Raw genomic sequence first — 26,786 nt, 5'->3', positions numbered from 1 at the left:
GCAGCCCCATGGCCTACTGGCTGGGCTCGCTTTTAAAATAAGCACACAAATAATAAACGTCCTAGTGGTGGGTACCACACCCTGGCTTTGAATTAGGGAACCTGGGGAGCAGATGGATGATTCGATTTATTGGAAATAAGCCATTAATGCATGATGGCCCTGCGCCACTGTTTGGATGCGATAGTATTCCATGTGAATGAACATGACCCAGAGCTTCCAGTTTGTCCACGAGAGCACAGTTAACTGCAGAGAGCATTGGTCGGTTTGTAGTATCCATCGTCTTAGGCAATGATTTTCTGACATGTCTTGATTAAATAGAAATGCCATTTTTATTAAAAATGACACCCAATGGCTGAACAACCTTTCCCTAATATATTTTCTCATCACATAACTGTCTCCACCTACAAAAGTAGGTGGAGTGTAAATTGTGCATACATTTGAAAAAAATCTCATGAAACAGAGGAAAATACTCAGCGTGGATCAGCTTCTGAGTCAGCAGTATGAAATCTCCCTCAACTTAGTACTAAAGCCTTTTGGGGATTTCTATATCTGCTTCTATACCCCTGTCCTTTTCTGGATCTGTACCATATAAACTGTTAAGAGACAGTGAACTATTCAGTGAGAATTTAAGCTATGTTGTACACGTTTTGAGAAAGATTTTACTTTTGCAAGTTTTAACATAACCTAATATTACTGGGTGTAAATGAAAATGTCATACATTAGCATATCTATACTTTGTGCTCTCTTGACTCTTTAAAAAGAAAGGAGTGAATATAATACAGACTTTTTACTTTTAATGTAATTTATGACCCTTGTGATTTATAATCTTCACTGATTCTTTAAAATTACTTATTTCAGTGTTTTCCTTTTTCTTATCAAGGAAAAGTGTTTAAACTTTTAAAATGTCATCCATCAAGCACCTAGTTTATGCAGTTATTCGTTTCTTACGGGAACAAAGTCAGATGGATGCTTATACTTCAGATGAGCAAGAGAGTTTGGAAGGTAGGTACCTGTTCTCTATGTTCATTTGTGTTATAATTATAAATAAAGACTAAAATAGCTATAAGCGTGACTTTATGATCTGTTGTATCAAAATCAGAACATTTTGTAGATTTTTCAAGGAGAGAGACCTTACAATAAGGTTATGGTGTTTTCATTCTCTGAGGCTTGTTTTGTGTTTTACAATTAACAACAAGAGGACTATTGTTTTTTATTTATTTTAAAAATTATTTTATTTTATTTTATTTATTTTTGGCTGCATTGGGTCTTGGTTGCTGCACGTGGGCTTTTGGTGAGTGGGGGCTACTCTTCGTTGCAGTGCACTGGCTTCTCATTGCAGTGGCTTCTCTTGTTGTGGAGCACGGGCACTAGGGCACGCAGGCTTCAGTAGTTTTGGCTCGTGGGCTCAGTAGTCGTGGCTTGCGGGCTCCAGAGCACAGGCTCAGCAGTTGTGGCGCACGGGCTTAGTTGCTCCGTCACATGTGGGATCTTCCCGGACCAGGGTTCGAACCCATTTCCCCTGCATTGGCAGGTGGATTCTTAACCACTGCGCCACCAGGGAAGCCCAACTATTGTTTATTTATTGAACAACTATTATGTGTCAGAACTATGCTATTCATATTGTAGGGAAATTTTTCTCCACAGTAACTGTTAAGTTAGTTATTATCCGCATTCAACAGATAAGTAAATGAAAGCAGATAAAGTAATATAACACAGCTAATATGTGACAAAGCTGAGATTTAAATCCTGGTTCTTACTTTGAAGATCTTGTTGTCTTTTCCTAATAGGAAAGCATCCAGTTTAGAGTCAATATATGAAAACACCTTAGTCATCATAAGAGCACTATGCAAGTCTAATAATTATATCACTATTAAGCTCTGATAACTTCCTCTTGGGGGACTTGAAATAAGAGGATTTCACCCTTATCTATGTTAGCTTTAAATATTAGATTCAGTAATCTGTAAAGTTGAGCAGGACTTGGATGATAGCATCACATGTTTCCTTGACACCATCTTTTCTGCTTCATGTTTATGCATTAGAAAATTTAAATTCAGTATAGCCATAACAAGATAGAATTCTGCAGCTGGGCTTGTGGAGGTTCAATGAGCCCAGCTTCCTTGTGGCCTAAAGATTTAATTATTGCAATGAGACAGTACATTTGAGAGAATTTAATAAAAGTACAATTTGAATTGCCCATCTCGAGCTGTTTCTTGTCTAAAGGGGACACATCTATTAATTTCAACAAGTACTTCCCTTGTGAATATGCTTTTAGGAAGTTGGGATGAAAATTGGGCATTTGCTCTAAATCTGCTTGCAATCTGGTGAGATTATCTTTCCAGGTGGCAGTGAGAGGAGCTGGTGACACACAGTTGGAGATTGCAATCAGTCCATTAGGGTCTTTTTGTCCTCCTCAATGGTTAGACTATGTGAAGATAAAGGCGACTGGTTATCTAAGGAAAATGTTGTTTATGGTGCGCTGTAGCAAACAGATAAATGGAATCATTTAATAAAAGATGTTTTTTTTCTCATCAAAGGCAGTATAATACTTTTAAGGGCCAGAAAGAAAATTGAGAGTTTTTTAAAAACCAAGATGTTGTGTCCTATTTTTAGGATGATATTTGGCCAAAACTATGTGCCTTCAGTTGTGTGTTATATATGGCATTCAGAAGTGGTGCCAATTGTTTTTGACCAACCCCTATTTTTGACTCTCTGAGTCTAATTTAATTGAACATGAAATCATGTGGAAATGTCTGCCCACCTTCTAGACATTTAAAAAAGCCCTAGGAGGACTTCCCTGGTGGCGCAGTGGTTAAGAATCCGCCTGCCAGTGCAGGAGACACAGGTTCGAGCCCTGGTCCAGGAAGATCCCACATGCCAAGGAGCAGCTAAGCCTGTGCGCCACAACTACTGAGCCTGCGCTCTAGAGCCTGCGTGCCACAACTACTGAGCCCATGTGCCACAACTACTGAAGCCCGCATGCCCTAGTGCCCGTACTCCGCAACAAGAGAAGCTACCGCAATGAGAAGCCTGTGCACCGCAAGGAAGACTAGCCCCCGCTCGTTGCAACTAGAGAAAGCCTGCGTGCAGCAGTGAAGATCCAACGCAGCCAAAAGTGAATAAATAAATAAATAATTAATAAAATAAAAAAGCCCTAGGAGAGGAGCCTAAGTTCTCATACCAGCTTTACCACTACAGTGAAGCTGATGTATTATCAGCTTTGAGCCTTGTCATCAGGTTATGTCACTCACTCCTAATTACTGTCATCTGCTGACATCTGCTTCATGTTTTGACTATCGTGGCTCCTGCGCACTGTCTCTCTGGCAGTACTCCTATCTTAATTATTGGCAATTGTAATACATTCATACCTGATTCTTCCAGTTCTCTCCCAGTTGGTTTCTTGACCTTCTGTACTCCAGTGATCTCAACCACTTTCACTTGCTTGGTCATACCCTAGACCAGTGGTTCTCAATTTGGGGCGATTTTGTATTATCTGGAGGTATTTTGGTTGTTACGACTGGGGGGCTGGTATTATTGACATCTAGTTGGTAGAGGCCGTGGATACTGCTAAAGATACTACAAATGCTCAGGACAGTCCTGAACAGTAAAGAATTGTCTAGTCCAAAATGTCAGTAGTTGCTGAGGTTGAGAAACTCTTCCCTAGACCTTGTTATTGTTATTCTCCCTAATCTCTATCTTAAACATTTCACTTCTGCTGCCTGTCTTTCCAGCTCACTCCCTATAGAATCCCTACCCCAACAATTCTTTGACCTACCAATACCTCCAAGCTATTGATCCCTTACCTTTTCACACCCCTCTTCTTACCCAGCTTAAATTCCATTGTTGATTATTATAATCATGCTGGTGTATATGGCTCCCTTTCTTGTAAAACCCAGCCTTGTTTGAATCCAGCTCTCCACCTACTCCATGCCCATATCCATGTGACTTTGTATAGATGGAATGAAACACCCAGCTTTACTGACTAGTCCCACTTTGAGTTCATGATCGTGAGCCTCAAGTGGACCTTTAATGCTGCCCTCTGTTCCAAGTTCATTCATATTTTTGCTCTCTAGATGAGCACTTTAACACTTTCTCATGCCTTCTCAAAACCCCAAACCTCCTCCCCCGTACTCACTTTTTGTTGATGACCTTGGTTCTTACTCCATCAAGAAAATTGAAGTAATAAGAAAACAACTTCCACAGACTCTCTGTGCCCCATCCACCCACCTACCAGCATCTATACTCACATACTCTGCCTGTCTGCCTGTCTAACTATTACCATATACTATGGATTAAATATTTGTGTCCTCCCAAAATTCATATGTTGAAACCTGATGCCCAGTGTGATGGTATTAAGAGGTGGGGTCCTCATGACTGGGATTAGTGCCCTTATGAAAGAGACCCCAGAGAGCTCCCTCACTCTTTCTACCATGTGAGGACACAACAAGAAGGTGCTGTCTGTGAACCAGAAAGCAGGTCCTTACCAGATGTTGAGTCTGCTAGCACCTTGATCTTGCACTTCCCAGTCTCCAGAACTATCAGCCACCCAGTCTATGGTATTCTGTCATAGAAGCCCAGGCTAAGATACCATAGATGAACTATCCATTGTCCTTTATAACTGAAACCCCTCTACTCGCAGACTGGATTCTATCCTGTCTCACCTACTCCAGGCTCTCACTCTAGTTATTTTACCCTCCTTGTCTTACATGAGCAAATTTTCAATCTCTTCTAGATCATTTCCATCAGAATATAAACTTTCTCCCTTCTTAAAAATTCAAAAACAACAATTAATTACTCTTGCCATACTACTACCTACCCCTCCCCCCACTGAAATATTGCCTGCTTTTTTTGTCTCTTGCTGGAAAGCTCTTTGAAAGAATTGTCTGTACTTGCTTTCTGCAATTCCTCTCCTGTCCTTCCTTCCTTCCTAATATTTATTTATTTATTTATTTTTGGCTGCGTTGTGTCTTAGTTGCAGCATGCGGGATCTTTTGCTGTGGCGTGTGGGCTCTTCGTTGTGGCTCGCAGGCTTTTCTCTAGTTGTGGCATGTGGGCTCCAGAGCTCATGGCGCATGGGCTCAGTAGTTGCGGTGCGTAGGCTTAGTTGCCCTGTGGCATGTGGGATCTTAGTTCCCCAACCAGGGATCGAGCCCGCATCCCCTGCATTGGAAGGCAGATTCTTAACCACTGGACCACCAAGGGAAGTCCCATCTCCTACTCTTTCTTAAGCACTCCAGATAGGCCTTTGCCTCCATCTCTCCACTCATACTGTTCTCATCAAGGTCATCAGCAATTTCTGTGTTAGGTAGTTCAATGGTCAGTTTTCAGTCTTCATCTGATTTATTAGCTGCCTCTGATAAAGCTCCACCCATATACTTTATTTATTTATTTATTTATTTATTCACTTGGCTTCCAGGATACCTCATGCTCTCTTGGTTTTCTTCTAATCTCATTGTTTGCCCTTTCTCTGTTTCCTTTGCTTGTTCCTCTTGTTTTCCCTCACCTGGAATATCCAGGGTCCAGTACTTGATCTTCTTCTCTTCATTATCTGCATTCACTTTTTTGATGATACAGTTAAGCTTCTTGGCCTTAAATGTTCTTTTTTATATGCTGATATCTCTCAAATGTATATGCTGATATCTCAAATGTATACCCTCAGGTCAGACCTTTCTTCTGAACTCCAGGCTTCTATATCTAACTGCCTACTAGTTATCTCCACTTATATGTCTAACAGGCACCTCAAGTTGAACATTTCCAAGACTGAACTCCTGATCCTCCCACCCAAAATCTGTTCTATTCCACAACCTCCCCAACTCAGTTGATGACAACTCCATCTTTTCAGTTGCTCTGGCCAAAAGTTTTGTTATCATTCTGGACTCTTGTCTTTCTCTTAGACTCTGCATCTAACTGTTCAGTAAATCTTGTTGGCTGTGACTTCAAAGGATATCTTGACTTTTTCCCACTTCCACTGATATTACCCCTGGATAGAACTAAGTATTTATTTTACTGTGATGGCCTCTAACTGGTCTCTCTGCTTCTATAATTGCTGCTTCATTGACTTTTCTAAATGCAGCAACCAGTGATCCTTTAAAACAAACTGTGTCAGATTCCATCATTTTTCCACTCAAAATCTTGCAGTGACTCTTCATGTTACTCAGTCATTGTTTAAAGGATCTATATAATTTGGACTTCTGTGATGTGTTGTTCACAGACTCCTCCCTTTCTCATTTGACTTTAGTCAAATTAGCTTCCTCACTCTGAATGCACCAAATGAAATGCACCAAATGCTCTTTCCTAAAGGCTTTTGCTCCAGTTGTTTTCTCTGCCTGGAATGTTCTTCCCCCAGATAACGGTAATATCCCCATCTCCTTCAAGTCCTCTTTTCTGAATGAGGCCTTCCCTGAGCATGCCATTGAATCTGCAGCCTGCGTCCCTGCTCTGCTCCCCATGCTCCCATCCTCTTCACCGTGTTCTACTTTGTATAGTATATTGTTTACAGTCTGCCTCTCCATCCCCCACTGCAATGGCAGCCCCAAGCAGTCAGGAATCTTTTCTGTTTTATTCACTGTTATATACAAAGCTCCTAGAAAAGTGCCTGATACATGATAGGTGCTCAAAAAATATTTGTTCAATTGAATTGATGAATTGAATCAAGTGATCCTGGGCATCTCACTCATTTGGTCTGTATCTTAATTTCTAAGTCTGTTAGGTGGAGATCTCTGCCCCCTCTATCTAATAGATTTGTCAAGACAATTAGATTTGTCAAGAATTAGTGATGGCAGGTAATATAGCATATGGAAGCTTTAGTATAAAGTGCTATGTAGATGGGATATGGTATTATTGAGAATTCTTCGCTTGTCCCTCTCCTTATCAGTACCAAACAGACTATTATTGTTTGGTGTTAAAGTGGAGCAAAATTGTATATAGAATTTCTTTAGATTTTTATGATTTATTCCTGAGTATAACCTTCTGAAAGGAGGATCACATATAATAATCCTTGTTTCATGAATGAAAATCTTGAGGTAAAAGTAAGATAAATTACTGCACCCAGGTTATTAGATTTTTTTTCTAGATTAATAATGATAATGAGAGTCCTGAGTTCCAAGGCTGTGGTGGGTTTTTTCACTAAACCATTTATCTCTCTAAATAAGTGTTAGCGTTGAACACTAAACATTTTGGCAGCAAGTTTATGTATCAAAACAATTGTGTTTACTTAATGTGGAATCTAAAATAGTCAAATGCATAGAAGCACAGAGCAGAATGGTGGTTGGCAGGGGCTGGGGTAAGAGGAAATGGGGAGGTAATGGTCAAAGGGTACAGAGTTTCAGTTATGCAAAATAAATAAGTTCTAGAGACCTACTGTTCAGCACAGTGCCTATAGCTAACTGGATTGTATACTGAAAATCTAGTAAGAGGGTAGATCTTACGTTAAGTGTTCTTAACACACACACACACACACACACACACACACACACACACACACCAATAAAGGGGACAAGAGGAAATGTTGGGAAGTGATGGGTATGTATATGTCTGTGGCCTTGATGGTGGTGACGGTTTCACGGGTGTATACTTATCCCCCAGCTTGCTGAGTTGTGTCCATTAAATATGTGCCGCTTCTTACATGTCAATCATACTTCAGTAAAGTGATTTTAAAACAAACGAACAATTGTGTTTAAAAAAACCCCAAAGAGCCACCTCCTTTAGTAATACTTGATTGTGTCTAGAATGTGCCAGATCTGTGTTCTAAGGTTAGTGGCAGCAGAGGTAAAGGAGCTGGACTGGATTGCCTCAACAAGTTAGAGTATAAAAATCCCTCATATTTTTATGTGGACTTTTCCCCTGTCAGTGTGATGTTCCATACTCTGATTCTGGTTAAGGCCTCGGTTGGGTTCTATCCACCTTTCACAAGGCTGTGAATTAATGTTTTGGGGGGAATAAGTGCTCTCTTCTGCAGATTTTATTGTTTCTATTTCCTCTGAAATTAAACTGTTACTTCCACTGTAAACAAAGACGTAGATTAAATTTATTGAGCATCTATTATTTGCCAGGCTGTGTTAAAGTCAAAAGATAAGTAAAATGTAGGCCTTATCGTCAAGGAGACAGTCTAATATGGGAGACCGATGTTTTAAGTGCATATAATGTAGTATGTGTGGTAAGTACGATACTAGAAACATGTACCAGCTAGCTACGTGGCACAGTAAATGACCAATATGATAAGGAAAGAAAGATGCCGATCAAAAAGAAATGTATACATATACATACATGTATTATTATTAATAATAATTGATTTTTAATTAATTGTCTTCATGGCAATGAGAGTCTATTTTCTTATGGCCCAGTGTGTTTAGTGCAAGTACAACTGAAGTAAAAGAACAACTACTTAGCAAGGATAGAAAGGGAGAGAATGAGGGTTGGGTAAACAGTGCATTATTTTCTTTCTGAAAGACACTTTGACTTTTGGTAGTTGGTAACTCAGTTTGTTATTCAGTCCCTTTTCTAAGGAGAATTGATCTGTGGATAGTGACAGTAATAGTGTTTCTTTTATGATAGAGGTAATTTTCTCAGGACCATAATGTGTCTTTTAAAAGTCATACACAAATGTAATTGGATCTATAATAAGTCAGAGTAAGACAGATACCCTATGATCTCTCTTATATGTAGAATCTAAAAAATAAATAATAATAATAATAAAAACCCAAGATCATAGATACAGAGAACAGATTGGTGGTTGCCAGAGACAGGGAGTGGGGAATGGGAGAATGTGTGACCTGTTTTTAATTTTTGTTTTTGGTTTAAACAAACTGAATTAAAAAAAAAAAAGTCATACACAAATGTAAGTGAATCTATTCCACACTGTCTAGAAGTACACTGGACACTTTGGCTACATCCCCATCTTGTTGAGCCAGAAGAGAATTCTTGTTCAAAGGAGAGCACTCTCAGGATAAGAATCTGCCTCCATTCCCCTCAGTGAGGACTTGTAAAAAGGGCAGGATATGCTTTCTTCACTGTTTTTGCCCTAGTTTAGGCTCCTTGTTTGTTTAGGTCATTGATGTAGGAACCCATAAATGGGTTCCTGCTTTTTTGCTTCCATTTTCTCCCTCAGCTTCCCTCTCTAATTCATTCTCAGCATTCTTACTAGACTATACTTAACTAGCATTTTAGTTCTAAACGCAAATCCAGTTATGTTGCTCTCCTTCACTAAAATCATTAATGGCTCTCCATTTGCCCATAGCATCAAATCCATGTCCTTTAAAAATATTATTTAAGGTGCCTTGTCATCCAGCGACAGACTTTGTTCTAGCATAATCGCCCACCATGTCTTTCCACCCAGTCTGTACCCTAGCCATACTGGTTATCTTGTCATACGTCAATGTAGATGAGGCACCTGTCAACATTTATCATGCCATGTACTTTACTTACTGTGTTTGTCTGCCTCCTTCTATTAAGGGTGAGCTTCATCACGTGGATCGTGATTTTTGTGTTAGGTTAACTGTTGTATCTCTACCACCTTATAACAGCACCTTTCACATAGTAGGTGCTTGGTAAATTTGCATGCCTGAATGAATTTTTGAAAGCCAAACTATTTTAACATAAGTAAGTACACCAGGATTAATATTTAGTGTTTCCTATGTGCCAAAGACTGTTTCTCTTACTATTTTTAATCAGGTTGAGAATTCTGTTTCTCACATTAAAAAAGATAATTTTTAAAGTTTTATTCAAGATACTGGTAATGGGGAATATGTTGTTAATGACCTGCTTTAAAAAGAATATGATGTAATACATATACTGAGAAATTATATTCTAGGTAACATTTTTCTTTAAATGAGGAATAAGAAACTAAGTTGTCTTCCCTCAATAGCTGGTCTAAAAACAGAAATCTTTATGCAGATGAACCATTTAGTTTTCCATATGTTCTGTGATCAAAATGCTGAATTACCACAGATTGCAGAGTGCAGATTTCTACCAGAAAAAAGGTTGTTTCTTTTTTTAGGTTGCTAATTTTTTTTCACTATTAAAATTTATTTCAAGTTGCAATTCAGTGCTTGGAGACAGTTTTTAAAATCAGCGCAGAAGATACACATCTAGCAGTTTCACAGCCTTTGACAGAAATGTTCACAAATTCCTTCTGTAAGGTAAGCTGTCTTTGTTTTCTCATTAGTATCTCATTTTCTAAGTATGACTGCAGTATTATGTTGGATTGTTAATATTTGAGGGGCCAGGCTTTAAGTAACTAACTTCTTCCTGGGTATAAGATAGTTGGTCCACATGGATGATTTGGGACCTAAAATATAACTTTTAATGTGCTTTAGATTTTCATATTAGTAACTCTTCTCATCCTCTCACCTTCTTTTATATTTAATGATATATCGTAGTTGACTTCTTAAGTCCTTTACAGTATCCGGGTGTTTTTAGATTTCTGACATCTGAATTGATATTCCCCGAAAACATGAAATACAAATTAAAAGTAAAAGTCTTAATGTTTAGGAAGAAACCATATAGAAAAGGAATCATCAGGAATTGCATCATCATTTTGAAGCAGATTTTATCAAATTTGGCCATTGATGGGGCTCTTTAAACAGGGAAAGGTTCAGGGTCAGTGTGCAAAACCAAGACTGAAATCCAAGTGTTCTGATCTCTGCTCCCTAGGACTGTTTACATGGTCTCTGGTTTCTGGCCTTTTCAGGAAATATGGACTATAAGATTGAAAAATCTAAAGGCTAGTGAGTTTAGGGCCACAGGGGGTCTGCCCACGTGGTTTTTCATTACATTTTGGTGCCACGTGAACCTCTTTTATTATTCTAACTCTGTATTCAAGCTTCAGTACAGAATGAGGAACTCAGGAGAGGAGCTGAAACTTGCAGGGTATACTTCAACTTGGCAGGGACATGGCTGAGAATACTGCACAGACTGTTTTTAGAATTTGTTGGGAAGAGGTTCTTAGAGTTGCAATGAAAATGGTAATTTGGCAGTAAACTGCTCCCTCTTTTTATACTTGGAAAAAGGATAATACAGTTATACATTAATTCATCAAACAGATGAATTCTAATTATCTGACAAGATGCAAGGAGATAGTGGAATGTCTCCATGGTCCTTTTGTTTTCTTTGGTTTCTGTGGTTCTTTCATTTTCTGAGCTTGTGGCATCCTTAGGGAGCCCTATTTCAGAGGCTGGACATGGCTATGGCAGAAGACGACCTTCTTTACTCTGAGATGCCCGAGAGGCTTGTGGGTGAGACGGCACTTAGATTTGCTCACTCTTTAGCTCCTGTTATCATTGACTAGTACTGAAGAGATCAATACTTTTTTTTTTCCTCCTAGGAAGCTCAGATTGATTGAATAGAGCTCTTTTTTTTCTTCTTCTTCTATTTCTGTCTGATTGTACTTAATTGTAAAAATTTGTTGCTTACTATTTTAAAAATATAGTTTCTTAAAACTGGCTCCAGGGCTTCCCTGGTGGTGCAGTGGTTGAGTGTCCGCCTGCCGATGCAGGGGACACAGGTTCATGTCCTGGTCTGGGAAGATTCCCACATGCTGCGGAGGGGCTAGGCCCGTGAGCCATGGCCGCTGAGCCTGCGCGTCCGGAGCCTGTGCTCCGCAACGGGAGAGGCCACAACAGTGAGAGGCCCGCGTACCGCAAAAAATAAATAAATAAATATGGTACATAGGTATATTGACTACAAATTATACTTTTTTGAAAATTATAAACATTTATGAACTTTGGAGTCAAGTTTAACAACACAATTTAAAAAGAACCTTCCAAAAATGGAAAAATACACTGTGTTTCCAGTGCCACTCAAGACATTTCTAAATTTTCATTTAGTTTTCATAAGCACTTTGGTTTGAACCTTATTGAAAAAGAGGTTTGAGGATGATAGTAGGTGCTAAAAACAGGAATCTTATACTGCTTATTATCTTTTTTTTTTTTTTTGCTTTACGCGGGCCTCTCACTGTTGTGGCCTCTCCCGTTGCGGAGCACAGGCTCCAGACACGCAGGCTCAGCGGCGATGGCTCACGGGCCCAGCTGCTCCGCGGCATGTGGGATCTTCCCGGACTGGGGCATGAACCCGTGTCCCCTGCATCGGCAGGCGGACTGTTAACCACTGCGCTACCAGGGAAGCCCATGCTTATTATCTTAATGAGGAAATAAATCTATGACCATTGTTTTAAAAAGTTTGGACAATATGAAAGGATATAAAGAAGAGACTGAAAATCCTACTTCCAAATATTCCTACTGTTAACCTTTTGTGTATACCTTTCCAGTCTTTGATTTTCAGCCTGTGTGCATGTGAATGTATGTGCATATATTTTAAACAATAAGATCATATTATAAATGCTTTTTTTGGTACCTGTGGATTTGACTTTCTCTTAGGATATTAACATTATGTTTCAAAATTTTCACTAAACAATCCTTTGAGCATAATTCTATTACTACTCTTTGTATACTGATTCTGTTTTTGTTTATGAAGTAGGATTTCTAGATACAGCGAAAGCAAGTAAAAAAAATTGATTCACAGTTGCCCGTTTTTTTCTAGAAAAAATTCCACATATTTGCTTTTCTAATAAAGTATGTTGGGGGACTTTTTCCCTATTTCTTGCTGACAGTGTTATTTAGATGTTAGATGTCATGACATAGATTTACAGATGATGTACTGAATAATTATTACTTTAATTTATAGTTCTCTGGGATGACTCTTTATGTAGCTAAATGGAAGTACATTGTATTTTATTTAATTTCAGAATGACATTCTGCCTCTCTCAAACTCAGTGCCTGAAGATGTGGGAAAAGCTGACCAATTAAAAGATGAAGGTGAATATTTCATAGAAAAATTACTTAGTAAAGCTTTCTGAAACTCTAGGGAAAGTGACTCTGTCACCCAATAAGATTCTGGTTTGTACTGCCAAGACGGGTTGTCGTAAGTCCTTGTGGCATTTGTGAAACAGAAATGAGCCTGGAAATAGAGAATGGCTTGTGAACAATATAGGTATGGCTTGCTTCAAGAGAAGCAGATCTGTTGTGAGTACAACTTGCAAAACAAGTCACTGAAGGGTTGATTATTTGCAACTGTATTTGCTGTGTGTACTCTAGGATCCCAAATTCTTTATGCTTAATCAAAGACATGAAAATGATTTTCAGTATTATTTTTAACTTTTGTATATTTAGCATTTTTGAGTTCTTTGAAATTTAATATATGTATATGGCATTTAAGAATTTATTAACTAGCACACATGATTACTGTTATTAAATTTTCTAATAGTGACTATTGAAGCATACTTGATTTTAATAAATAAGTCACCATTGAGGATCTGTGTTCAGTTTTTATATCACGTCAGTTTTGTTAAGCTATAGAGGCAAGCCAGGTCAGGCCTACAAGATTTGTACTAAGGAGCTGTAGGGCAGAGTCCTGATCCTTACCAGTGAATGAGAGCCAACAAAGACACTGTCCTATAGGCAGAGAGTTATTAGGGAATGTGCAATGTTCTGAAGCTGTACACAAATGGTTCAGAACCATTTTCTGGCCTTTTCTTTAGTTTATACTCTGAAGAAGGCAGTTGAGTTTTTTTCTTAAAAAAATTGGTTGTTGTGTAAAAAGGTAGATATGGAAAAGAGTATGCTTTTCCTATTCCTCGGGCATGGTCCTTTTTATTAGGTCTATAAATTACACTATATCACTGCTTTTAATGGCTGCGTAGTGTTCCATGGTACTGTTAGACCGTGATTTACTTACCTAGACAGATAATTTTGTAATCCTAAGTAAAGCTGTCTTAATATCTTTCTCTATATTTATTTTCACTATTGTGTGATTATCTTCTTTGGATTACATTAGAAAATGCTGTGTTTCCTACAAATAGACTGGTTTCAGTTTTCAATTTTTTATTTCCTTTAAGAAATCTTATCACTACAGTGACTTAAAATTTTAGAATTAGGACTTTCGTAAATTACATGTAAAATAAAGTAACCAGATCCTCATTGTCATTTGAATTATAGTATTCCCCAAAGAATTTGCATTTGAACTATCCAGATACAAATGCGTTTTTCATATATTATTCTCACTGAAACAATTTAATCTGTTTCTTTTTCCTTCTACTTAGACTTTTGTAGTGTGTGAAATCCTCAGTGATGTAATATATGCTCCACTGACATTTTGCTTTTGCAGCTCTCTTGTTTTAGCTCTAGTACTAAATGGCAAATTGAAATTTTATTTTTGTCCGTCATATTTACTCCCTCTGCATGGCAGAACATTGGGAGACTGCATTCCCTGTAGAGTTTGTTTTGATACAATGAATGTTAGTAAGTTGAGGGTTGGAAGGAGATGCAGAATGAGGCTCATTTACTCTGGCAGCATGGGTAAACTGAATTACTTACTGCTGTGGCTTTAACCAAAAGCTCTTAATCTTTGTTTTCACTAAGACATGTCACATCTAAGACATGTCACACATAAAGTTAAAGCAATTGTCATACAGATTTTGCTATTCGTGTGAAAACAAATGGCCACGGTAGACTGTCAAGCATAGGGTTATTACAGGCTGCATGTTATACTTACCTGTGTTAATCAGGGCTTCTGGCCAGCTAGTACCTTCCTGGAAGGTTGCTTTCAAATATTTTTGTGTGCTTTGCTTCTGAAGAGCTGCAATAAGATCAGACAAAACCAAGAAGGGTTCATTGCTGTAATTCCCTGCCATGTCACAGAAGTAAAGCCATATCTCACAGGGTTGTCTTGAGGATTAAAGGAGACAGGAGAGTTCTGTGTATAAATATAGAGTGCTGTGCAGTGCCTAGTTATATTTATCTTCACAAATATCTGTGTCCTGAGTTTTTATATATTGAATATTTTCTGACTTGAAGCTTTTTATCATTAATATCGCTATATATATATATATATATATATTTAGTATCTGTGCACTTAGTGTGGTTTACGGGAAAAGACATACACTAGGTTTTACTACTACCCAAGAAATGCCATCCCAAGGCAAAAAGACCCAATGGCAACAAGAAAATCCACGTAACCCAGAGAATTTAAATCTTTTACATGGAAGAAGCAAATCTATTTAAGTACTGAGGCTAATGTAGTTAATTTCTTGCTCAATCATAAAAGCTATGTAACCTTTTAGCTTCATTTCTTTTTGGGGGTGGAGAGGTAAATTAATTTTTTTAGCTTTAAAAATACAGCTTTATTGAGCTATAATTGACGTACCATGGGATTTACTGTAACATGTATGAATTCATTGGTTTTTAGTATGTACACAGAGTTGTGTAGCCATCACCACAATTTTAGAACATTTTATCATCCCAAAGAGAAATTATGTAGAAATCACTTTTTATATTCATTTAGCAATCACTCTTTATATTCATTTCTGCTTCTTAATTTGAAGTAACGTTTGTATGATTTTAGGTACTCTTATCTACATGTCTTTCCTTTAATCTTACTGTTATCTGCAAATTTACACTCTCCTCCCATTAAGTAGCTAATGATCTGTTAAGAAAACAAGGCTAATAGGAGAGCTTCTGGTTCAGAGAAAGCTGGAAGGAATAATAGAGGCTTTTGAGATGTAAACACTTCCTCGTAATCCCAGTGTTTTAAAAATTTCAATTTTGAGCATTGGTTCTTATTAGTGATCATGACACTTTTTTTCTGTTTAATGGATTACAGAAGATAGCCACAAGAAATCCCTTATTTTGCCGACCAGTCGTTAATGTAGCTAAATTATTGCCAGATGTGTCTGCAGAAGCCCTTCCTGAAGATCAGTATGCTGTGGGCTAGCTGTGGTATCTGAAATTCTGTCTTTCTAGAAATTAATCTCCAATAACCTTCTTTAAGAGAGAATCTATCTCTGGAAGGGATAGCACATAAAAATATCTGCCAATGACATTGACATGAGTAGTTTTACTAGCTTACCCTCACCACATGTTCTGAGGGCTTGCTCATCAGCAGGTGCATGTTTTGACAGGGAAGGAATGGAGGACCAGGTCCAGACTGAGATAGTGATTGTGGAGGGTGGTCCACCTGGAATGGGGTGGGGCAGCTCTAAAAGGAAAGAGAGAGATGAAGATAAGGAAGGTGAGAAGAGATTAGGTTTTGCCAAGAGGTAATCATAATTGTTACACTTACTCACTTATTGAAGTCTGGTTTTATAAGATATTAAAAGATTAATTTTGTTTTTCATCTTTATTGGAGTACAATTGCTTTACAATGGTGTGTTAGTTTCTGCTTTATAACAAAGTGAATCAGTGATACATATACATATGTTCCCATATCTCTTCCCTCTTGCGTCTCCCTCCCTCCCACCCTCCCTATCCCACCCCTCCAGGTGGTCACAAAGCACCGAGCTGATCTCCCTGTGCTATGTGGCTGCTTCCCACTAGCTATCTATTTTACGTTTGGTAGTGTATAGAGTCTTTAAAAAATCAATTTTTGAGAGTGGCATGGTCAAAGATTAATTTTTTAAAGACTCTCCGTTGTTAAAAATCATTCAAACACACTGAAAGCTAAGGGGTATCAACTCTATAGTACAATATAAAATTTATTTCTGGTATGAATGAAAAATCATGTTGCTGACCTTCGTATTACTGTAGTTTCTATGATTAAAATTTATCTTCCAGACTTTTTTCTTCTGTATATTGTACTTACTGTACCTATTGGTTATTTTAGGCAATAACCACATGAAAGAAGAAAATTATGCTGCTGCAGTGGATTGTTACACACAGGCGATAGAATTGGATCCAAATAATGCAGTTTATTATTGTAACAGGTAAACTGGCACTGTTGTGGCAGGTTTACAGTTGTTAAACATTTGCATTAATAGCTCTGAAGGAGTTTTTTATAGCTCCGTAAAATTTGTTTTTTTATTTAGAAAATTTTGAACGTTTGGAAACATATAAAAGAAGGAAAAAATAAGCTCATAAATTTACCACTTAGAGGCAACCACTGTTACTAATAACCTTTTGGCATATGTTGTTTGATGTAAGAGTAATCAATTTCAGATTAATCTTTATTCACTAGGCATATCACAAACACGTTCTTATTTTATTTAAATCCTTCATAAACATTATTTAAATGAATACAAATTAGTTTATCATTACCTCTTAATCTTTTTTATATATCTAGCACCTTTCATTGTGGCTGGCAAACAAGCAGTATTATTTTTTAATAAATTGATAGATGTACCTTACTTTGCCTTACTTTGCTTTGTCCTACTGGTGGACATTGAAGGTGTCCCTTTTTTTTTCAATATTATAAAGCTGCAATGAACATCTTTGTTTCTAATATTATTTTCTGGACTTAAGATTTTCTAGACTTTGTATCTATCCTTGGAAATGCACTCAGTTGGTCTAACAGTATAAACATTTAAAAATTTATTGATGCTAATTTCAAAATTGTTCCGGCTTCTTTGAAAATATTTTGAAAATTCTTTTCTTCCCCTAGGACATGTGAGTGTATCTGTTTTTACCACACCCTTATCAGTACTAAGTACTTGAATTATTATTTATTATTGTTAATTTAATATTATTCTTATTTTAATAGTGATTTGTAATTTACATTTAATTACTGGTGAGGTTGGGCATTTTTCAAATGTTGGCCATTTGTGTTTTTTTTTTTCTCTCTAAATTATTTGTACCTGTGCCAGGCCTCATCCTGTTTGACCTCAGACATTTCTTCCCTTCCCTTTTCTGCCCTTTTTAACAGAGGGTCTGACCCCTGCAGGCTATGTTTCCCAGGCTCCTTTGACACCTGGGTTTTGTCTGTGTTCAGCCGTGGGAGGTACTGGCAGGAGATTGGAGGGCAGAAGGAAGGCAGAAATTGGGTATTTCTTCCCCTCTTTTTACATCAGGGTGTTTATCCAGCAGGGGCTGCTTCTCCTCCTAGTCTCCAGCTCCCACCCAAGACACCCGCTATGGTCCCAGCTTTTTCCAGGTGACATTGGGTTTGGGGCTCTGCACTCTGTTCTGTTTTAGGGACGGTAACGGCTTCCTGCTGTTGCTAATCTCTGCATTGATGCACAACCCCCTGTTTGGCATCTCAGCTCTTCCATCAGCTATGTAATGAATTCCCTGCACTAAATTTTTTAAATATTAAAATTCCAATAGAACTTTCTGCAGTGATGGAAATGTTCTGTATCTGCATTGTCCAGTACAGCAGCCACTAACCACAGTGGCTGTTAAGAACTTGAAATGTGGCTAGTGCAATGGAGAAACTAAAATTTTAATGGTTAATTAATTTAAGGTCAATTTAAATTAATTAAATTTAAATAGCCATATGTGGCTTGTGGCTGCTGTACTGGACACCGTAGCTCTATATTAAAGATAAAATCCCTTTGTCCTAATTGCATAGCTTATTGTTTGCCTTTTAATGTTTTTCATATGTAAAAGTTTTAAATATTTATGTAGACAAATTTGTTTATCTTTTCTTTTGCATTTTATTACAGTGTTTTTAGGATGAAAGCTCTCTGCATTTACAGACTTGGCAAATAACTTTTATTTTTTCCTTTACGTTTAAATTTTGTCATGCCAAGTCTATTTTAATCAATCTGAAGCTTTTTATGACAGATTTATAAAAATTACCTTTTATTATATAGTAAGTTCTTAGATTTGAAAGAGATCTTCTGGTTAATTTGGTCCAATCTTTCATTGAGTTATTTTTATCATATTTAGGGTATTCATACCCTTATGAGATAGTATCTTCTCTCCCACCTTTTCTTTTGTGGTTATATCTGTTAGAAAAGTCTTCCTTGACACTGATTTTGTTTCCCTGAAGCTCCTGTAGCTTCTCTCAATTGACTTTATTTTTATTCTTACGGACAATTATAGAATAAGTGTGATTCTTCTTTTTCATGACAGTACCTTACATTTTGAAGTTTGCTACTGTGTTCATTTAATTCTTTTCTCCACATTAAATGTTCACAGCTTTTTCCATTGTACCTCACATAGGTCAGTTTTAAGTCTTACACTTTTGTTCTAAACTTGTTCCAGGTTACCTGTGTCTTTACTCTGTAGTTCCCAGACGTTAGCACAGCATATCTGGCATTGGTCTGACTAGAACAGACTTGTAGACTGCTCATTTAACCTACTTCTAGATAACATAGTTATATATTAGTGTTTTGTAGCATTATCTATTAAATTTATATTTTGCTTTGGTTTTATTAAAGCCTGTCCTTTTTCACACACTCTCTCTCCCCTGCCACTCAGTCGTACATTCATTTGACAGGTTCTTGCCCAACACCTGCTGTGCACCAGTGTTGTCACAGGAGGTAAAGTTGGTTGTTTGGACTCAAATGCAGGATCTTATATTTTATCCCTATGGGATTTTATCTTGTTAGTCTTTTATTTATATGTCCCTAATCGTTTGGGATAAATTGTAAAGTACTATATTTGCTTTTGCTCCTAGCTTCATGTCAACCACAAACTTGACAAGAGCACCCTATATGACATTGTATCAGTTACAGAGTCAACTAGGGGAACAGTCATGGGGAAGTGGTTAAGAGCAGGGGTTCTGACCCACACTCTTTGGATTCTAATTTCTGGCTCTTCCACTTACATGTATGTGACCTTGAGCAAATTATCCTAACATCTTAGTTTCCCCATTGGTATAATGTGGATAATAGTATTTATCTCATCGCATTGTTGTCGAGATCAAATAGTTAATATATATAAAGTGCTAGGAAAGTGTCTAGTAAAGAGTATTGTACACAGCAGTAGCTATTATCATTATTATTTATGCAATCTGGGGTTTTTGCCTTAATCAGATTATGAAGAGAGATCCAAATTTATCGGGGTCCAAATACATTGTCAATTGTTTTTCTCTGAGTTACCAGTCTGGTGGTAATCCCGATAAAATAGAAAGGAAATGATGTTAGCATCATAGGACTTGTTCTGAATTAATCTAATGTTATTTTCCTTCTTTTTTTTTTTTTTTTTGATCTCTAACATTTTTTTAGTGAAGATTTAGAAAAATCAAAGAGGTTTACAGTGAATATGCATATATCCACACCAAGATTTTGCCATTAATATTTTAGTATATTTGCTATATCAATATTTATTCATCTATCTGTGCCTATCTTATTTTTGATGCATTTCAAGGTAAATTGCAGCCATCAGTACACTTTCCCCCTAAATATTTTAGTATGCATGTCATTGACTACAGTTCAATATTTTACATTCTTTTCTTTTGAGGTAAAATTTACATGCAATAAAAAGTACAGATCTCAACTGTATGTTCACTAAATTTTGACAGATGCATACACCTATATAACTTACCACCCCTATCAAGATAGTGAAGATTACCACCCTGGAAGTTTTCCCTGCCCCTTCAGAGTCAGTTGCCTAAAACACTCGCCAGAGAAAACCACTGTTTTGTTTTGTTTTGTTTTTCCACCATAGATTAGATTTGTCTCTGTTAGAATTTCACATAAAAGGAATCATACTATGTATACCCTTGTGTGTGAGACCTTTTTTACTTGACATAATGGTTTTGACATTCAGTCCTGTTGTTGCATGGTTCTTTTTTTTAAACTGCTCAGTATTGGTTGTTTGAACGCATCACCGTTTGTTTAGGCATTTTCCTATTCATAGGCACCCAGGCTGCCTTTAGTTGTTGTTGTTTTTGTATTTTGTCCAGAATTTAGAGTTGTTATTTTTGGAAGCATTGGATCCATAGGAATTTAGTTGGCCATACTGAAAACCTACATTTTCTCTCTTCACATACACACACACACACACACACACACACACGCAAATCACTTTGTTAATCTGTTCTAATAATCCAGCTCAGAAAAATAGAAAATCCAAATAATTTGTGGAGAATTAATTTCCCAAGCTCTGCTTTTATGTTTGGATTTTATTCTCTGTAATAAGATGACTAGACATGTTTTCATTTAGCGTATGAAATCTTGAAATAAATACATTTAATACTGCACAGAATGTTATGACCAGGTATAAATGTTATCAGAAAATTGATTATTTATAGAGCTCCGTAAGCCATATACTTTTAACTATGAATATGATGAATCTGAGCCTAGATAAATCATTTATTTTTAATGAGATTAGTGTTTGTTAATAGTCACATGTCCACTAGTACAGTATTAGAAGAGATTCTTGGCAGTACCTGTACTTGCTTTTCATTTAATTATTGTTAAATTGAAATGAATAATTATGCTTCTGTTTTGCATTTAAATAGTATCTTCTTCCCTGAGGAGTTCAGTAATAGAGTATGCAATTTAATATTAAATAATTAGAAAACTTTATTTGCAAATATTAAATAAAGCTTTAGGAATTTTTTTTAGACTCAAGTGGTTATAAATATCTCAATAGCCTGTAGTTTGCCAGCTACCCCTTGCCATTTTTCTTAGCCAGCTGACTGCCATGAGTTGGAAGCTCAGAATAGCAGATCTAAATCTTTCTTTTGATACTCATTTTCACAGTTTATTACTAATCAAAATATTGTTTGCATATTAAACTTGCTAGGATGAACCAAAGTTTACTTTTTATAGAAGTGACTTTTTTATTTGATTAGAGAACAATAAATTGGTATATTTCTTAAGCATGAATCTTTCTTTTCTAGACTTAATCTTCTATTTTGGGCTTTTAGGATCCTAATGGTGCTTTAGGCTCAGCTCAGATACCAGGACAACATGAGTCCTTCCTTGAAAAACTATTATTAAGTTTTGCTTTTATTCTATGTTCCTAGCACTTACTATGATATATAACACTTATATAAGTTTATCATATATGTTCTGCCTTATAATTATATGCATACTTGTTTTATTTCTTCAGCTGAAGGGCAGAGATTGCATCTTGTATCTATTCGTATTCCCTGTAATACCTAGCACTGTGCCTCGCAAGAGTTCAGCCAATTTTTTTTGGATGCATGGAAGGCTATAGAAGAAATATAAGAAATTTCCAGTGATGTTGAAGTGACCAGACACTCAAATTAACACTTGTATACATAAAACAACAAATGATTTATAGGTCTAAAATATTTCCAAGTATTTTATAATATGAAATGATATTTCATATTAAACTCGCTAGTTTTCCATGTCTTCCGTCCCGAAACAGTACAGATCTTCCTCGACTTACGATGTTACATCCCGATAAACTTGAAAATGTCATAAGTCGAAAATGCATTTAATACACCTAACCTACTGACACAGCTTAGCCTAGCCTATCTTAAATATGCTCAGAACACTTACGTTAGCCTCACAGTTGGGCAGAATCATCTAACACAAAGCCTATTTTATAATAAAGTGTTGAATGTCTTGTGTAATTTATTGAATACTGTACTGAAAGTGAAAAGCAGAATGGTTGCATGGGTACAGAATGATTGTAAGTGTGTCATTGTTTACCCTCGTGATTGCATGGTTGACTGGGAAATGCAGCTCGCTGCCACTGCCCAGCATCACGAGGGAGTATCATGCCACTTATTACTAGCCCTGGAAAAGATCAACCTTCAAAATTTGGAGTATGGTTTCTACTGTATGAGTATTGCTTTTGCACCATTGTAAGTCAGGGCCCATCTGTATTCTTATAGGTATTTCTTTTGTACAGCCTCATTGCTGAATACATTACCTTACACAGAATCATCTCCTGTTTCTGGGATGGATAGGTGGTTCAATGACTGAGTCCATAAATGGAATTAAAGATATTGGGAAAGAGAGTGCATGATGGAAAGAATTTGTCTGGAAGGCCTCTCACGTGATGGGGAATTTGAATTGAAGGTGGATTTGGTGGACAGGTAGAACTGGGATAAACAGAGGGGAGGGGAAGGCATTTTAGGTTGTAGAGTGTAGTTTAAAAGGCAAAATTAGGAAGCATCAGGGCATTGTACCAAGGAATGCTGGTGACAGCGTGAGCTTTCAGAAAGATGGGAACAGAGACCTCATTGTTTTGCATTTTGTTTTCTTCCACCTCCATAAGCAGCATATAGTCATTGGGTTCAGTGGGACTTGACTTTGGTTGGTTGAACTTAGAGTTGAATCTCAGTTCAGCCACTAACTAGCTGTGTGACCTTGGGTAGCCACTAAACCTTTCTGAGCCTCAATTTCCTCACTTGTAAAATAGAGATAATACTAACCACTTTCACAGGGTAGTTGTGAAGAGTAATGATATGTGTGTGTGTATATATATATGTATATATGTATATGTATATATGTATATGTATATATATGTGTATATATATATATATATGTCATAGTTCTAGGCTTTCAATATTTGTTTCTTTCAAAAACAGTGTAATTCCTAGTTGTAGGAGTAGGCTTTTGCTATAATTTATTTATATGTGATATACAGTATGGGAAATGTTAGGTACCTGTAAATTTTTTTTGCCTTATTTCCTATAAAAACAGAGCACAAGTTATATTCATGCTCTCGCTCTAACAAGGTAAAGAAAGCGAGGGTGTCTGAAAACATGATGACTCTGACTGTTTTGTTCTGCTGGAGTTTCATTAGTTATGCCCTGATAACTAGACAGCAGGGTCAGAGAGAGCAGACCACATTGTTATTCAGTTCAGACACTGGCGTGTTTGGCTGCATCTCACAGAAGCTTCAAATATAGCCTGATTTCTCTTCCCTTTCCTGGATGCAGATTCAGACGCCTCTCCTCTTTTGTGAGCTGCACATTCTGCTTTCATCCCAGCTTGCAGTTTGTGATCTAAAGCTAAAGCTATCAGTATTGAAACATAGTCATACTCTTTCCTTCTGCCCACTCGTCTTTCTGGGTCTGATTCTCCCTGCTTTATTCCTGTTTTATTATCAGTATCAGAAGCTAAATATCAGGGAGTCTTCCTCTTTGTTTCCCTTTTCCATATACCTCCCAAATAGCTCATTTGTTCCCTCTTTCATTTCCATCCAGATTCTTAACTTTTGCTAAACTAGTGCAATAGTAACTTCAGTTGGCTTCCCGTTTCTACCTGCAGTCTCCACTCCAGTCTTCTGTCAAAATGACTGTTCTAAAATATGAAATTAATTGTCTAACTCTAGCTTTCTGTTTGCTAGTTCCAAATACCGTGATCAGATTTAAGCTCCTCTGGATGATATATCAGATCTTTTATAATATAAGCTCTCTCTTTTCTTTTAACTTTATTATCCTCACTCTTCTTCTTACCCCATTCCTCTCCTCTGCTCTCTATGCCCATGTAACGTGAAATTTACTGATTTCCTAAAAATGCCATGTTGGGACATCTCTTCATACTTTTATGTGCTTCTTTATCTGCATAGAATATTTCCTACCTTATCTAATTGGGCAAATTCCTGTCATCCTTCAAGACCCTGTTAGATGTTGCATCTTTTGGGAAGGCTTTCTTAATTTCTTCTCTCTTCAACCTCCCCTTCCCTGCCATGCCCTGTGGAGTGGTGCTGTTCAATATGGTAGCTTCTATCCACATTTGGCTGTTCAAATGTAAATTAATTACAATAAATAAAATAAAAAATTCAGTTCCTCAACTGCAGTAGCATATTTCCAGTGCTCTTTAGTCACATGTGGCTAGGGACTGCTGTATTGGATAGCACAGGTAAAGAACTTGTCTATCACAGAAAGTTCTCTTAGACAGCTCTGCATAGAGTTAACCATATCTTTCTCTGTGTTGCCTCTTTCTTTGATGTCTCCACTGTTGCACTTATCATACTATTTATTTATTTACATGTCTGTTTCCCTATTAGACAGTGAATGTTTGAGGGCAAAGATATAGCCTCTTCATTTCTGTATACTTGATTTTGAGCTGGATTTAGCATATTGCAGGTGTTCAACAAAATTTTGAGTTGAATTGATTCAGTGAATTTTAGAAGGGAGAATTGCCTCTACTTGAAGACTTCTAATGGTGAAACAGTCACATGGCAGCATGTTGCATATATATATTCACAAATAATACATATTTATTATATATAATAATTTTATATGATATATATTTATTTAGGGAAACAAATTTCAACATATTTTAAACCTATTTAAACTTACTGGAAGAGAAATGCAATGAACATCCATATATGTTTACCCTAGAGTCAATAGTAGCTAATACTTTGCCGTGTTTACTTCCTCTCTCTTTCTTGCTCTCTGTCTCTCTACAAGGGTGTGTTTGTGTGTATGTGTGTGTGTGTGTGTGTGTATGTGTGTACACACATATAAAATTTTCTTGCTGATCCCAAATACTTTAGTTATATCTCCTAAGACATACCCTGCATAACTACCCTACCATTCACATGTAAGAAAATTAGCATTAATTTTCTAATTAATTTCATTAGTATTGAAATTTCTCCACTTGTCCCCCAAATACCATCTATAGCTATGTTTTTTGATCCAGAATCTAATCAAGGACCACACGTTGCATTTTGATATATCACTTTAGTCTCTTTTAATCTAGAAAATATTCCTGTCTTTTTTGGTTGTTTATTTTTCATGACATAGACTTTTCCAAAGAGTTAAGGCCAGTGATTTTATAGAATGTGTCATATTCTGGATATGTGTGATGGCTTCCTCATGATTAAATTTAGGTTACATTTTGGCATGAAGCCTACATAAATAATTTGTATACCATTTATTGCATTATATTAGGAGGCCCATAATTTCAAACTGTCCCACTGATGGTGATTCTGAAATTTATATCTTAAGGTGGTGACTACCATATCTTTCTATTACTCCTTTTATAATTAAAAATAATGTATGAGGGCTTCCCTGGTGGCGCAGTGGTTGAGAGTCCGCCTGCCGATGCAGGGGACACGGGTTTGTGCCCTGATCTGGGAAGATCCCACATGCCGCGGAGCGGTTGGGCCCGTGAGCCATGGCCGCTGAGCCTGTGCGTCCGGAGCCTGTGCTCTGCAACGGGAGAGGCCACAACAGTGAGAAGCCCGCGTACTGCAAAAAAAAAAAAAAAAAGAGTGAGGAGCTTCCCTAAGATGGCTGAGTAGGAAGACCCTGAACTCGCCTCCTCCCATAGGCACACCCAAATTAGAACTGCTTACAGAGCAAATATCTAGGAGGATGACCTGAAGACTAGCAGAAAAGATTTCCCACAACTGAAGATACAAAGAAGGAGCCACAATGAGGAGGGGCAGAGATGTGGTATAGGCAGGATACACAACCTCAGATTGATGACCCACAGACAAGAAAGATACTTCAACTGCAGATGTCCTCCTCAAGGAGTGAGGAGTCCAAGCTCCATCTTGTGTTCCTCAGCCTAGAGGTTCTGAACCAGGAAGGCGAGTCCCCAGAAAGTCTGGCTTTGAAAACTACCAGGGCTTACATTTGGGAGAGCTGGAGGGCTGTAGGAAAGAGGGACTCCACTCTTACTGGGCACATGCAAAATCTAACACCCTCAGGGTCCCAGTGCAGAGGCAGTAGTTTGAAAGGAGCCTGGGTTAGACCCACCTGATGATCTTAGAGAGCCTCCCAGAGAGACAGGAGGCAACTGTCTGTCTGGGGACAGAGACACTGGCAGCAGCCATTTTGGGGAGCTTGTTCTACTGTGATGAGACTGGCACTGGGAAGTGCCATTTTGGAATCCTCCCTCCAGCCTGTTAATGCTGGAGGCTAGCACTGCCTACCAGCATGCCCACAGTAGTCAGCCCACCACAATGGAAGAGTGCCCACGGCCCACATAGAGGGCACTCTTAGCTCATATAGCCTGGTGATCAGAAGGGAGCATGATGTTGGGCCCCATAGCACATCTCCTACATAAAGCTACTTCTCCAAGATTGGGAGATATAAGTGACCTACCTAATACATAGAAATAAGCAGAGAGAATTAGGCAAAATGAGGAGAAGAATATGTTCCAAACAAAGGAACAGGACAAAACCTCAAAAAAAGAA

General features: G+C 37.5%; 1 protein-coding gene across 2 annotated transcripts in view; it reads left to right on the top strand.

Annotated features, from left to right (window-relative positions):
• SGTB (small glutamine rich tetratricopeptide repeat containing beta) overlaps positions 1 to 26,786 on the top strand; it is a 46,855-nt gene that overhangs the window by 470 nt on the left and 19,599 nt on the right. Inside the window, exons 2-5 of one of the 2 annotated variants that reach the window (XM_029217887.1) lie at positions 881 to 1,002; positions 10,030 to 10,133; positions 12,737 to 12,806; positions 16,648 to 16,747. In XM_029217887.1, coding sequence (XP_029073720.1) covers positions 903 to 1,002; positions 10,030 to 10,133; positions 12,737 to 12,806; positions 16,648 to 16,747 — 374 coding nt within the window. In that variant the 5' untranslated portion in view covers positions 881 to 902. Of the gene's footprint in view, positions 1 to 880; positions 1,003 to 10,029; positions 10,134 to 12,736; positions 12,807 to 16,647; positions 16,748 to 26,786 lie in introns of those variants that run through there. The other variant, XM_029217888.1, reaches the window with a different exon arrangement.

The sequence above is a fragment of the Monodon monoceros genome, unplaced genomic scaffold (genome assembly GCF_005190385.1).
Source record: "Monodon monoceros isolate NGI ecotype Baffin Bay Population unplaced genomic scaffold, NGI_Narwhal_1 Super_Scaffold_12, whole genome shotgun sequence".
NCBI lineage: Eukaryota > Metazoa > Chordata > Mammalia > Artiodactyla > Monodontidae > Monodon > Monodon monoceros.
This window is presented reverse-complemented; position numbering and strand designations above follow the sequence as displayed.